Source organism: Megascapheus bottae, chromosome 9 (assembly GCF_031878675.1).
Source record: "Megascapheus bottae isolate mThoBot1 chromosome 9, mThoBot2.hap1, whole genome shotgun sequence".
In the NCBI taxonomy this organism is placed as follows: domain Eukaryota; kingdom Metazoa; phylum Chordata; class Mammalia; order Rodentia; family Geomyidae; genus Megascapheus; species Megascapheus bottae.
Window position 1 is genome coordinate 45,693,030 of NC_143517.1, and position 14,455 is coordinate 45,707,484.

At 38.4% G+C, this 14,455-nt stretch overlaps 1 protein-coding gene and 1 long non-coding RNA gene across 4 annotated transcripts in view; one reads left to right on the plus strand and one right to left on the minus strand.

The window, feature by feature from the left end:
- Positions 1 to 11,619, minus strand: part of Eif3e (eukaryotic translation initiation factor 3 subunit E) — a 32,565-nt gene extending 20,946 nt beyond the window's left edge. The window contains exons 1-5 of the mRNA XM_090339265.1: positions 11,530 to 11,619; positions 6,976 to 7,090; positions 4,934 to 5,051; positions 3,089 to 3,131; positions 1,907 to 2,011 (exon numbers count right to left, since the gene is read on the minus strand). Coding sequence (XP_090195391.1) covers positions 1,907 to 2,011; positions 3,089 to 3,131; positions 4,934 to 5,051; positions 6,976 to 7,090; positions 11,530 to 11,619 — 471 coding nt within the window. The remainder of the gene's footprint in view (positions 1 to 1,906; positions 2,012 to 3,088; positions 3,132 to 4,933; positions 5,052 to 6,975; positions 7,091 to 11,529) is intronic.
- An 80-nt stretch (positions 11,620 to 11,699) lies between these two features.
- LOC150059125 (uncharacterized) overlaps positions 11,700 to 14,455 on the plus strand; it is a 71,263-nt gene continuing 68,507 nt past the window's right edge. For all 3 annotated transcript variants that reach the window (XR_016536688.1, XR_016536687.1, XR_016536689.1), the window contains exon 1: positions 11,700 to 11,969. This is a non-coding gene — a long non-coding RNA (uncharacterized LOC150059125). The remainder of the gene's footprint in view (positions 11,970 to 14,455) is intronic.

The following is a 14,455-nucleotide window of genomic DNA, read 5'->3' on the forward strand; positions in this document are numbered from 1 at the left end:
ATTCATTTATAAATATAAGGGAAAATTTGTTTAAAATCAAACCTAATAAACAAAAAGTTTTTATTTCTTTGAAGGGAGATGACCGTACAATTCCAGTCTCAGAATCATCTGAATCAATACTTCACCAACTCTAAACACTACAAATCATTTAATATCTTAAAAAGCAACTAAAGACTGTAGGCATGTCTTGTCTTGTGGCATATAGAACTAAAAGAAGTGTCAGAAAATAGACTTAAAAAAAAGACAAAAGAAATCTTTTTTAAGATTGGAAGACAAAAAGTCTCTGCCTTTTATTATTGTCATTACTATTTTCTTTCTTCCTTTTTTTTTGGTACAGGCACTAAGGACTCCTGAAACTTTATCTTGTTTTGTTGAGATAGAGCCTTACTAAGATTGTTCAGGCTATCCTTGAACTCTACTTTAAACCTGTTCCTCTACCTCCTGAAAACCTGGATTACAGGGTATCAGTAAACCCAAGAAAGGCCTTGTTTTAAGAGAAATTCATGCAATTTTCTTAGGAATAACAATAGAAACTACAGGCTTTAGTAACTTGCTCAAGGTAAATACCAAATTACAATTTCTCAAATCAAAGGGAGCATTTCGATTCATAGTACCTACTAATACAATTATCTAAACAAAATTTGAAATCAGTCAATGTAAAGACCTGACTTAAATCTGGCTTTATATCACCATCTTTCCCTAATCAAAAACACTGATCCTAGGAATTGGTCAAATGAACTAACAAACATAAGTAGTACACCTGAATTAATAGTATGATTTAAATTTACTTAAATCCCACGGAAGAAAGAAACCCCTGTTTTTTTCAGTTTAGGTAAATAGCAAAATAATAATAATGTTACCTTTAAGGCATAAAATCCCAATACCCTTAGAATTCTACAGCTGCTTATAAGTTTAAGGATAAAATGTTAGTACTGAATTAAAAATAACAACTATGGGTTCATTCAGTAACTTCAGGTTAACTTCACAAAGCAGACTTAATCTGTTGGACAGTAGTATTACATTAATAAATCTATTACAGGACAGAATTCTGCTATTGGTAAAAATCATATAATTATAAAACAAAATGAATGGTTCCTACTTATGGACTTTATGGACGAGGTAAAACTTTCTCTAAATTTTGAGACTCTACTAACATAAGCTTAACTGGGATTTTTGTGAAAAGATTTTTGTTTTTGTCGATCAGGCCCAGCACTCTGGGCCTGAGTGCTGTCCCTGAGCTCTTCAGCTCAAGGCCCTACCCCTAGAGCTATAGAGCCACTTCCAGTTTTCCAGTGGTCAATTGGAGATAAGAGTCTCTTGGACTTTTGTACCCAGGATGGCTTTGAACCTCAATCCTCAAATCTCAGCCTCCTAAGCAGCTAGGATTACAGGCATGAGACACTACCCGGCGAAAAGCATTTTATTTACCTTTTTTCTTTTTTTTTTTTTTCTTTTTGCCAGTCCTGGGGCTTGAACTAAGGGCTGTCCTTGGGCTTTCTCAAGGCTAGAGCTCTACCACTTGAGCCACGGCACCACTTTTGGCTTTTTCTATATATGTTATACTGAGGAATAATTAGAACCTGGGTCTTTGTGCATGGGAGGCAAGCACTCTATCACTAGGCCAAACTCCCAGCCCTTACTTATCTTCTTTACTAGAGACTAAAGCTTAATGGAAAGCCCATATTCCTTATGAAACTGGGGAAGGAGGACCAAGAGGTGCTTGAGAATAGCCTGAGATACATATATATATATATATATATATATATATATATATATCCAGTCCTTACCTCAAGAAACAGAAATTTAGAAAAAAATTAGAATTTTAAGAAATAAAGTACCGCAACAGAGAACTAGGATTCTACCAGAAGACAAAGGAAATTTTAAAACATACAAACAGGCTACTTACCAAGACTCTAAAAAAGTAAAGATATTCTGCCGCTCCTGAGTAATTTCCACATTCATATTGGAATTTTGCATACCTGTAGAGTGTATCTAAAAATTCTTGCCTAAACTGAGAAAGAAAATAATAGTTAAGTCCTACTCTTAATTTTGAATTCTAAAATTCCATTAAGTCCACTTTTCACTCTCTCTAAATTTGCCACCAAGAACAAATACATAATCAGAGAAATGACTGACCATTAGGAATGGGTGACATGAATGTTATGGTTTTAACATCAGAGTTACAAATTTTTATTTTTATTTTTCTACAATACGACATCAATTATGACTAAAGGTCTGATCTATGACCCAGACCAACTACTAAGCACATGCACACCTGAAAGCTTTGTGTTTCTATATAATGTGTACTGTAACATCTGATCTCTGAAAACTAACTTCAAAATGACACCAACTTTTAAATAAGGATATAAAGAAGTCGACGAAATATCTATATGGGAAGTAAGAAGAGTACTGCACAGTATGTGGTCAACAACATTTCTGACAGTTAAATTATTAAATGAATGTACACTTAAGATTTAAGTATGTGGTAATATAAGCCTGTACATTGTATACTCAGAATCTACAAGTTTGAGGTTACTAGAGGTCCCCCAAAAAACCCAAAAGAATTAATTTTATACAAAGTGTCACACTTTCAAAGTAACATAGGAAATGAGATCGAGAGATGGCTAATAAAAGCTTTACTATTGTTCTATTTGAGAATTTTGGAATTTACAAAGACTTCGATAATGTCAAGAGTTACTATAAAGTACTTCTTTATCTTATTGTTCAGAGATATCATTTTTATTTCAAATCTAGTTCTTGTTCTCGATTATAAGTAAATCCAAAGAAAATGCATCCTGTGCCTTGAAATTCTTAGTTGGCTGTTAGCATTAAAGATCATACTAATAGGTACTAATGTCAGACTAAATAAAGCAACAATTTTGAGAATTCATTACTGAAAGCTGTTTTCCTATCAGCATCAATTTTTAAAAACTGAAATTTCAGAAATATACTAGACCTTACATATAGGCTACGAAGCTACTTGAATAGCCCACTAGTCTGGAACTAGCATTATTAGAACATTTACTACTGAAGTTTATTTAATTATTGTATTTAATTTTATTAGAACCAAAACAAAATATAAACTTACTCCGTGCTTATCTGCCAGGTAGTCAAACAGCATTCGACCATCCCTGAATAAAAAAGTGAAAAACTGTGTACTTTATTTATTTATTTTTATTGGTAGTTTGTTGTAGATAATGAGGCTTGAACTCTGGATCTGGGCACTGTCCCTGAGCATTTCAGCTCAAGGCCACAACTCTACACTTCCTTTTTTTCCAGTCTTGGAGATAAAGAGTCTCCAGGACTCCAGTCTCCCAGGCTGGCTTTGAACCATGATCCTTAGATCTCACCCTCCCCAGTAGCCAGAATTGTAGGTGTGAGGCACTGGTGCCCAGCTTTAGTGAATTATATAGGTGACAGAAAATATAAGTATATCTAACTTCTAAGTCACTATTCATAAATTTATGGGTAGTAACTTTATTATAGGAGTTTTAATCTGAATACTAAAGCAAGAGAAATAGAAATTCCAGAATAAAATAAACAGAATATCCCATATTTTAAACATAAGAACCGAATAGGGGAAATACAAATTTAGAATTTTTACTTTCAGATTTCCTTAGCTTTAACTGAAAACTATACATTTAGTATCACCACATTTAGGGTAAAGGCTTTAAGAAATTTCTAATAAACTAAAAGGCTAAAAGAGTGACGTATATTAAGTCATATATTTAGGAAATACAGTTTCTCTGGAAACCAAACAAAGACTATTTCTAGCTAAAGGGAAATCAGAAATAAAATAATCTTATCAGCTGGACTGGGCAGAAGTTGAAAAGCTGTAACACAAAGTAACAAGATAAGTGAGTTCAGATTTCTCTTACAGTAAGCAACCCATGTGTCCAAACTCAAGGTTTCCTAAGCAATACTTAGAGCTAGCTAATGTTTTGGGGGAAACAGAAAGATGAGGACAAGGCCCCAAGGCTGCAGCATATCTGATCTTTACTTGCTAGGTACCAGTAACGTCTCTCCAGTTGTAACATCTAAAAAGGCTGCCCAATACTGTCAAATGTCTTCTAGAAAAAGGGAGAAGGGGTGGAATGTCTATAGCATAAACAGGTTTCACTAACTGTTAAGGAATAAAAACAGTTATTAAAAAAAATCTGCATCACAGCCCAGTGTGGTGGCTCATGCCTGTAATCCTAGCTACTCAGGAGGCTGAGATTTGAGGATTGCAGTTCAAAGCCAACCCAGGCACAAAAGGGCACAAAAGTCCATGAGCTGGCGTGGGGGGTTCACGCCTGTAATCTTAGCTACTTAGGAGGCTGAGATCTAAGGATCAAGGTTCAAAGCCAGCCTGGGCACAAAAAATGACCTGAGATCTCTTATCTCCAATTAACCTCTAGAAAACAGGAAATGGGGCTTGGCTCAAAGGTAGCCTTGAGCTGAAGAGCTCAGGTACAGTGCACAGGCTGAATTCAAGCCTCCGACCCACAAAAAAAAAAAAAAAAAAAAAAAAAGTCCATGAGACTATTATCTTCAATTAACCCACCAGGAAACATAAAGTTGGATTTGGCTCAAAGTGATACAGCACTTGCCTTGAGATGAAGAGCTCAGGGACAGCACCCAGGCCCAGAAGCCCCACTACTGAAGGGAACAAAAAAAAAAAAAAAAAAGAGAAAGAAATTTGCATCAACCCTTATCACTGGAGTTATATTTCAAGCACCTGCCAACCACGTATGAAGCTCTGAAATTCAAATACCAGTTCTACAAAAGGAAAGGAAGGAAGAAAGGGAATTAAAGGAAGGGAGGAGGAAGGGGAAGGGAAGGCAGGCACCCTACAATATCAAACCCATGAGTTTTTACTATAGAACACTAAATAATGTTGGTGTTAACATTTAGTTAACAATCTAAAGAATCGAAGTCAAGAAGAGATTACCTGGTTGATTGCATTTGCCTTGTAGTTTCTGGATCTTCAAACATCTTCACAATTGGGTCTGTTTCTGCCTGTAGCTGTTTCAGTTGGGCAACAACTGTGGTTCTTTTCTCTCTCAAAGCTAATCAAAATCAAGAGTACTTTTATATTAAGGAGTGTTAAACTATACTGCTTGCTTATGAAGCCCATTAACCTTTTACTAAACACTCATATTCTGAAATTTTTATATGCCAAGGATTAACAACTCAGTAACTTCCTCAGATTCAATATTCCTTTTGTGGTAGTGGACCACATAAAGGGAGAGGGAAAATCCCGCCTACTATAAAGGAAGCATGGGCATATCAATCATTTAATTCTACATTTCTGTAATTTAAAAATAAATTGTTACCATTCAATTTTCAAGCAAGTATTACCCTAGTTTCTCAACTGAGGTTAAATGGGTTTGCATATAATTTATAACTGCAGGCTCTGAAAAGAGAGAATAGAAGTTCAAGATTTTATCTTTTTACTATAAATTCAGTCTAATCCTATAAACCAAAATCTACATTTTTTTTAATTACAACATAAAAAGAGAACATTTTGCCAGGCACTGGTGGTTCACACCTATAATCCTAGTTACTTAGGAGGCTGAAATCTAAAGATTACAATCTGAAGTCAGCCCAGGAAGGAAAATCAGAGAGACTCTTGTCTCTACAGACTACTCAAAAAAGTGAAATTATTTTTCAAGTTGTAGAGTGCTAGCCTTGAATAATATTAATAATAAAAACTTAGGGACAGTGCCCAAGCCTAAATTAAAACCCCAGGAGATATATGAATGATTGAATGAATAAATGAATGGAGAGAGAGCACTCTGCTAACATTTAGATTTAAGACTTTACTAATAAATACTAATTTTACTAAGAAATAATTAGCTTTGTAAATTCTTTTTGTAGGCTGAGATAGGAAGATCACTTGAGCTTAAGGCCAGCTCACCAAACATTGAGAATCCCATCACAAAAATAAGAGAATGGGTTTCAAACTAAATCAAATAGCTATTACTATTGCAGATGAATGTAAGGAAAAATGAAACCATATACTGCATAATATACTAAAATATAATATATACAGTGGTTCTCAAACTCAGAAGGGGATCTCTGAGCTAATTTAGAGAAGTCTCTAAATTCATTTATTGCAGAAAGAGGCGGGAAATCCATCCCATTTCCTAGTTTTCCAAATGGAACGTAAAGCTTTCAACAATTGGAAAAAATTATATCAATTATATCTTTGAAGTAAGCCAGACCAAAATAAACATAGGATGCATGTTTCCCTCCATTTGTAATAATTAGTATGTGCCTATAAATTTAAATGTAAACATAATAGATAGTAAAACAAAAATTTACACTTGGAAATGATAAATTAAACCCCCCTTTTGTTGCTATTTTTATTTCTGTACCCTGTCTTGTATGTTAACTTTTGTTCTGGAGAGGATAAGGGAGAGCACAGGTATGACGGGACAAATAGTAAACTAAGGTAACAATGATACTCAGTAGGCACATGTTGAAAATGAACTATACAAACTTTTGGAGGGAAAGGAGCCAAAACTGAGAGAAAACAAGGGGTGACACTGTTCAAAAATAAACTTATTATGACGGGACAAATAGTAAACTAAGGTAACAATGTTACTCAGTCGACACATGTTGAAAATGACCTACACAAACTCCTGGAGGGGAAGGAGCCAAAACTGAGAGAAAACAAGGGGTGACACTGTTCAAAAATAAACTTATTACATGACTTATGGTACATCAACTTTACTATAATAATAATAATGAGGAGGAGGTGATAAAGCCTAACCCATTTGCATTTCTAAGAAATTTTCACTGGAAGGGTTAAATGCTAGTTTTAGAGAATGCAGGAGGAAATGAAGGTTATACAGGATGGTCCAAGTCTCAGAATACACTAACTGAAAAAGTAACCAAAACTCTCAACTTTCAGTTCTTAAAGTTTCTGAGTTAAAGCAATTTATGAATCACAAAACATGGTCCCAAGCTTTTAATGACAAAACTTACCATGAGGAATGTCATCAGAATAGAGGTTTTTATACACATCCATAGCGAAATCTACCATGTTGGTATCACTGAGAAGATCCAATTTCCCTTGAAGTAATTCTTTTTCATTATATATCTGCAAAAGAAAATTACTTTTTAATAAATATATTTGAGTTCTTCAAATTAATTGATGAATATCAAGATGAGTTTACTTGGAAATGCACTACATGAAACATTTCTTTCAATAAATACTATAAACTATTAACCTTACTTTCATACAAAAGGAAAGGCAAATCAATACAGCAACCATTTAACTCAGAGACAATAAGAGTACTCTGGTTATCTAAAAATTTGAAAATAAAGTCAATTACAAACTAAAGCCATTACCACTTTTTTAGGGGTAGGTCATGGAGCTTGAACTCTAGGCCTGAGCACTGTTCCTGAGTTCTTCAGCTCAAGGTTGACACTCTACCACTTTGGAGGTAAATCTCATGGATTTTCTTGCCCAGGCTGGCTTTGAACCATGATCTCAGCCTCCTGAGTATCTGGTGTTACAGGTGTGACTCACTGGCACCCGGCCCCACTTCTGATTTTTTTTTTTTGCCAGTGCCAGGGTTTGAACCCAGGGCCTCATACTGGCTCACCGTGCTATACAAAATGGGAGCCTGTTATTAAGTGCCCAAAAGTATTAAAGTATTAGAAAGCTATATATATTATTATTTCTTTTCTTCTTCTCCTTCTACTTCCTCTTCCCCTTCTCCGTCTTCTTCTTGTTCTCCTTTTTTTTTGCCAGTATGGGCCTTGAGCTCTGGGCCTGAACACTGTCCTTCGGCTTTCTAAAGGCTAGTGCTCTACCACTTGAGCCCCAGCTCCACTTCCGGCATTTTTTTCTATGCATATGGTACCGAGGAATCAAACCCCGGTCTTCGTATATGCTAGGGAAGCACTCTACCGCTAGGCCAAACTCCTGGCCCCAGAAAAATATTTTTTTAATGTCCATATCAGCTCTACTCACAATAGCCAATTCCATTACAACATGAAAAAAAGGTTTTGTTTCAGTAAATACATGTCACTTAATTGGAGCATAAAATTAACTTTCTAACTTCACATGTTTGTAAGTGCTCATTGTTAGAATTCCCAAATACATTCTACCAATACATATCATTTGGCATCTTTCATGATACCTTCTGCCCTTCCCAATTCTTTCATCATCCTTTTTGGTATCATTTTCTACCTTATTCTGTATATCACTTAGCTATTTCAAAGATTTTTCTCTTTAGCCTCAATTCAGACACCAATTCTTTTGGTTCACATACAAGTCAATGTCAAACTATCTCTGGGAGAAAAATGTCTTCTATTTTTTAGATTCTGGCTAAGCACAACTGGAAAATGTTTCGAAAGTAATCAAAATATTATATGTACTTTTCTTTAGATAATCTTTTCTACTAATCTGTAAATGATATCTACAAATAACCCTCAAACATGTTTATACTACTCATAACCTTACATTACTCCTCTGTTACAATAATCTTTAAGATCATCCACTAAAAATGTTTGTCTTTGGTCAGTTTCCTCAGTTATCTGCCACTTCTATTTTTTTTCCCCCCTGAGGTACCAAACCCTTTGCTCTACTCCTCTCCCTTACAGGTTGGCCTTACCTCTTTTTAGAAAACAAGTAGCAATACTTAAGTACTTAATTATCCCCAAAGAGCTAAGTGGTTTTTAAAAAGTAAAAGGCTGTACAAAGTTATAATTTAAGCCCCCGTGCCAGTGGCTCACACCTATAATCCTAGCTACTCAGGAGGCTGAGATCTGAGGATCACAGTTCAAAGCCAGCCTAGGAGACTGGAGTCCTGAGACTCTTATCTCCAATTAACTACCAGAAGACAGAAAGTCCTGCTGTGGCTCAAAGTTGTAGAGCAGTAGCCTTGAGCTGAAGAGACAGTGCCCAGGCCCAGAGTTCAAGCCCCACTACTGGACCAAAAATAAGTAAATAAATAAATTACAATTTAATATGTTTATGTGTCTCCAGTGCTTCTCTATCAGTCACGCCTTTCAGCATTCACCCAGAATCATTTCACATTTCCCACTTCCTTTACCGCATAGGGTGGTATAATTCAGTCTTCTTGCTATATTTACCCCTTGTTCCTTTTTGCACTCATCCACCCTGTTCCCATCACTCAATTCCCTTCACAACCTTTTTTCATCTTCTTGATCATTTTGCTTACTGACCTGCTAAATATATATATATATATATATATATATATATATATGCTCATATAATTTCTCTAACATATCCCTGACTGGTAGATAGTAATATTGTGTTCATGAGAAAAGACTCGGTTAAGAGGTGAAATAGCCTGCTTTTTAAGCGGGGTTACTGGGTGTTAAAGGCAGAATTTTAATCCAAGTTCAAATCCAGAGCCCAGAGTTTCTGTACGGTGTCATCGTGTCCTTCCACTTCTCAAAATAAAAACAGTGAGACATAAACATATAATCATGTAACTACCAGTCATTAAAAACCTTTACATCAGTCTTTTTTCACACGCTGAGAACACAGCAGCAAAACAAGTTCCTGTTCTCTGGAGTTTATATTCCAAAATACTACTAATTTATCTAATTATAGTCCTAGTACAATATTCTTATGAATAATGAACATTACCTTATCAAAACCCACCTCTTTAAAGAAGTTGTCCCCTTTGAAAGTAACAAAATGTTTAACTTGTACAGCACTTTGCCAATACTTTCTAACATACATTATTTTTGGACTTACATTTAGTTTTAAAGGATTTGAGTTTTTTTAATGATGAAATGCCCGAGTTATAACTTGTATTTCTCACATTTCTACAGCTCCAGTACTTAGTTATTAAATAAACACCACAGAATGTCTTATTGATGCATTAAAGCCGTTTTACTAACATTCCCTCCAAGAAGGCAGACACACTAAACACTTCCCCGATTTATTCATAGTTTTGAACTTGCATTAAGAAAACCTAATCTATACCCTTTCCCCTTCTGTCTTGAAAAATAAAGTGTAAAGAATAAAATATGAATTCCAACTAACCCAGAAGTATTTCAAATACAGCATATTTTTCCTCACTTTTCCAAAAAGGGAAAGGGTGAGAAGAGTTTTACCAAAGATAATAAAATATCACAGAATGCCTGCATTTCACCATTAATTTGAGTGTATCCTTACAAAGCAATGTAACAACAACTGGACATTTTTTGAAACTGTATGCTCTTGAGTGACTATGAATATATATACATATTTTTTTGGGGGGGGGGGCCAGTCCTGGGCTTGAGCTCAGGGCCTGAGTACTGTCCTTGGACTTTCTCAAGGCTAGAGCTCTACCACTTGAGCCTCAGCACCACTTCCAGCTTTTTTTCTATGTATGTGGTCCCGAGGAATCGAACCCGGGTCTTCGTGCATGCTAGGTAAGCACTCTACCACTAGGCCAAACTCCCGGCCCTGACTGTGAATTTTTATACAAGCCCTTTTATAAGTCAGATAAAACAGAAAATAATTAAATATAGGCATTAAAAATAAAGGCAAAAGTGTATCTTTTCAAGATAGTCATGTCATCTTGGAAAGACACTGTTGACACTTGCCATTCATTTAGGTTTCCTAACATCAGCAACTCTAAGGTTGTTTATGTTTTAGAGAGAATTCTGCACTACGAATTGTAATAGGTAACTTTAAAAAGTTATTAAAAACAAATGAGTATACATTAGTAAGGTGTTTTGTTGCCTTTCTGCTGTTGTGACACACAAAATACTTCGTTGGTAGAAAAAGAATTCATTTAATTTTCTGGACAAAAAAATCCCAACTCTTTTCAATTACTGTACTGTCACCGCAATTATAAAAACGCACCCATTTTCCTCTGGCCTAAATGCATACCTAAAACCTCGTGTTGGTTTTAACCCGACCATTCTTTAGAGGGGGGGCTGACACCTGTTTTCACAAGTTCCAGAACTACGCCTGCTTCTGCGAGGTTCTCTCAAGAATGACCAATTCAAGCAACGTGAGCTCCGCTGCACACACAGTCACAGACTGCACCACCACATTTCGGTGAAGGATCTATGGCTGTCGACCAACAGCCGGGTAGCAAACGACTCCTGATCAGGAATTCACAACTCCCTAGGAGTTCTCCCCGCCCCTTTCCAAAACAAAACAAAAAACCTTCTTTTATTTTTTGAAAAGATTCCGCCTGTAACAACTCAAACCCAAGCCCACTTCCCGCCGAGCCCCGGAACACGGTTTTCACCAGGCCGGCCTAGGCCAGGCCGCGGCCGCGCGGTCAGCCATTTCCCTGGGGTCCCCGGGCCTCCCCGGCACGAGGCTCGGCCGCGGCGGCCGCTCGTCAGGACCCCGCCGCCGCCCCGGCTTGAGGTGCCCACCTCCGGCCCCTCTGGCCTTCTGTCCTTCACCGGCCCAAACGCCGCCCCGCCGCCGGCCGCCTCGCACGTGCGCCAGGCCTCCAACCTCCCCGCACCACCTCACCCCGCCGCCGCCGCCGGACCCCGCCGCGCCCCTCACCCGCTCCCACGCCCGCCACGCGCCCGAAGCCCTCTCACCTCCTTCACCGAGAGAAACTCCAGGAGCGGAAAGACCAGATGGCGATCCAAAAAGTGCGCGATTCGAGTGGTCAGGTCGTACTCCGCCATCTTGCCGAAGGAAAGAGGAAGCCTGGTCGCTAAAAACTTTATTGACAGCGTCAAAGAACGAACACACAGGCGCGCGCAGCCCTCCGCCCCGCCCCCCCAACCACCCGTACTACGCATGTGCACCAGGGAGCGGCCTCCTCCCGGAGCGAGCCGAAGACAAGTGGCGCATGCGCGATGACACGCCCACGCCGTAGGGTGGGGCTCCGGGCGCCGGCGCGCTTTCCTCTGTTGGTCAGCTTCCTGCTGTCACCCTCCGGCCGCTCTGCGATGCTTGGGGTGCGGACAAGAAAGACGCTGTGCCTTCCAAGAAGTTATCTACGAGGAGGAATGTTTGAGCTTGCGGTTGACCTGTATGAATCAGTTCGTGAGCTCATGTTAACCTAGGGGGAGTGAGTTGACTCTAAAGAGCTATTTTCTTTCTCTTTTTTTGACTTGTTGGGATTGGTTGTGATGGACCAATTAATGAGTTGCTAAACTGCGAGGAGTCCTGTGTGTCGGGAGAGTTCTATTAAAGGGGTTGAAAAGAGCCCTGTCGTGATAATAGTCAGAAACCCCTAGCTAGATGCCCTCCCCCCTACACCCCGGCCTGCCATCTACCACAGTTTGTTTGTTTTTATGTTTTTTGTTTGTTTGTTTGTTTGTTTTATCCTGTGGGTCATGGGGCTTGAACTCTGGGCCTGGGTCCTTAAGCTCTTCAGCTCAAAGCTACCGCCCTACCCTGGAGCCAAGCCCCACTTCCCGTTTCCTAGAGTTTAATTGGAGATGAGAGTCTCGGGTCCTTTAGTTCCCCGGGCTGGCTTTGAACCTTGATCCTCAGATATCAGCCTCCTGAGTAGCTAGGATTACAGGCGTGAGCCACCGCAACCAGCTTCTATCAGAGCTGTTTATTTTGGCATTGGAGTCCAGACCAGAGAGCCCTGAGTGATAACATCCAGTCTGGTGGTCATCGGCACACTGAAAATTTCCAAACTACAGCCCCAGTACCAACTCTACAGGTACCCAGAATCTCCAAACTACAGCCCCAGTACCAACCCTACAGGTACCCAGAATCTCCAAACTACAGCCCCAGTACCAACCCTACAGGTACCCAGAATCTCCAAACTACAGCCCCAGTACCAACTCTACAGGTACCCAAAATCTCAACGTGAACATATCCCGAATCAGACTCCTCCAGGTAGCTCACGGAAACCTCAAACTGCACTACTTCTCTCAGTGAATAAACAGTGGCACCCGCGCAATACCCAACCTGGGAAATCAACCCCGACTTCCCGTTCTCTTAATAGTAACCTAAAACAACAAAGCCCTTGGCTCTGATTTGATGTCCAGATCCAATCTACACAGCCTACAAAGTTGCATCCCTAACCATATTTACCATTGTTTTGATTTCTGTGACAGCCTCTCTTCACTAACTGCTTTCTCTTCTTCTCCAGTGTTTCACTCTTCACACAGCAGCCAGAATAAACTTAAAAAAACAATTTTTTATTAAAACCTCTGTGTTACAGTTTCAGAGTAAAGTATATAAACTTCTGGACCCATTATGTTGTGCTCTGATCTATCACCTAAACCTCTTCCTCTTTTTTTTATAATTTTTATTGTAATTAATAGAAGGGTTACATTATATTTGCCAGATAGACGGTGAATCACTTCACATACATTGATACCCTTTCTCATGTCTTGGTCCCCATTTCCCTCCCCCCACCCCAACCCCTCATCTTGTTTTCCTCCCTTCCCTATCCTATTTCAAATAACCAAATACAAATATATCCTATATATCAGGTAACAAAGTGAGATACTGTAACAATATGAGATAACCAAGGGACAGCAAAAGAGATGAGAGATAACATAGTACCTTAAGAACAACAATCATTCATTATATGGCTTATGTTTCAATATCCTGGATGACTTCAAATAACCAAATATGCATATATACAATATATCAGATAACCAGGAGAAATACTGTAACAATATGAAATAACCAAGGGACAACAAAAGAAATGAGAGATGACATAGTACATCCTCTTGATCACCCTAGCTTGACCTGATCAGATAGCTTTCTTTTTAGTTCTTTTAATGTTCCCTCACTTTTTTCTTTGCCTATCATTGTTATTCCCTTTATTTAAAATGTTCTTCCTAGTCAGACTAGGTGGCTCACACCTGTAATCCTATTCAGGAGCTGAGATCTTTGGAACCAAGTTTAAAGCCAGCCTTGGCACAAAAGTCTGTGAGACTCTTATCTCCAATTAACTACCAGAAAATTGGAAGTGGCACTGTGGCTCAACGAGTAGCCTGGAGCTGAAGAATTCAGGGATAATGCCCAGGCCCAGAGCCCAGAGTTTCCTCCTTTAATTGTCATCTGTGTAGATGAAATAGAAGATCATTTACCAAAAGGAGGACAGGTAGGATAGATGCTACTTTTAAGAGGAAAAAAAAAATAAAAAATTTGGCTTTGATGTAAGTTTAGCAAGCTTTTTTTTTTTTTTTTTTTTTTTTTTTTTTTTTTTTTTTTTTTTTTGTCTCCCACTGCCAGGATTTTAACTAAAGGCTTTGAGCTTGCTTGGCTTGGCTTAGTCAGCTAGTGTTTTATGACTTGAGCCACACCTGCAGTCTAGCTTTTTTATTATTATTATTATTATTTTGGAGATGGAGTTTCTGCCCAGGCTGGCTTTGAACTACAATCCTCCAGGTCTCAGACTTTTAAATAGAGAGGCCTTATAGGCATGAGTGACTGGTAACTGGCTTTGGCATGCATTCTTCATCCACCAGTAGACCTTAATAAGAATGTGATACATATAGATCAGGGGTTGCGGGAAATGTCGAAATGTCAAAGCAAACATAT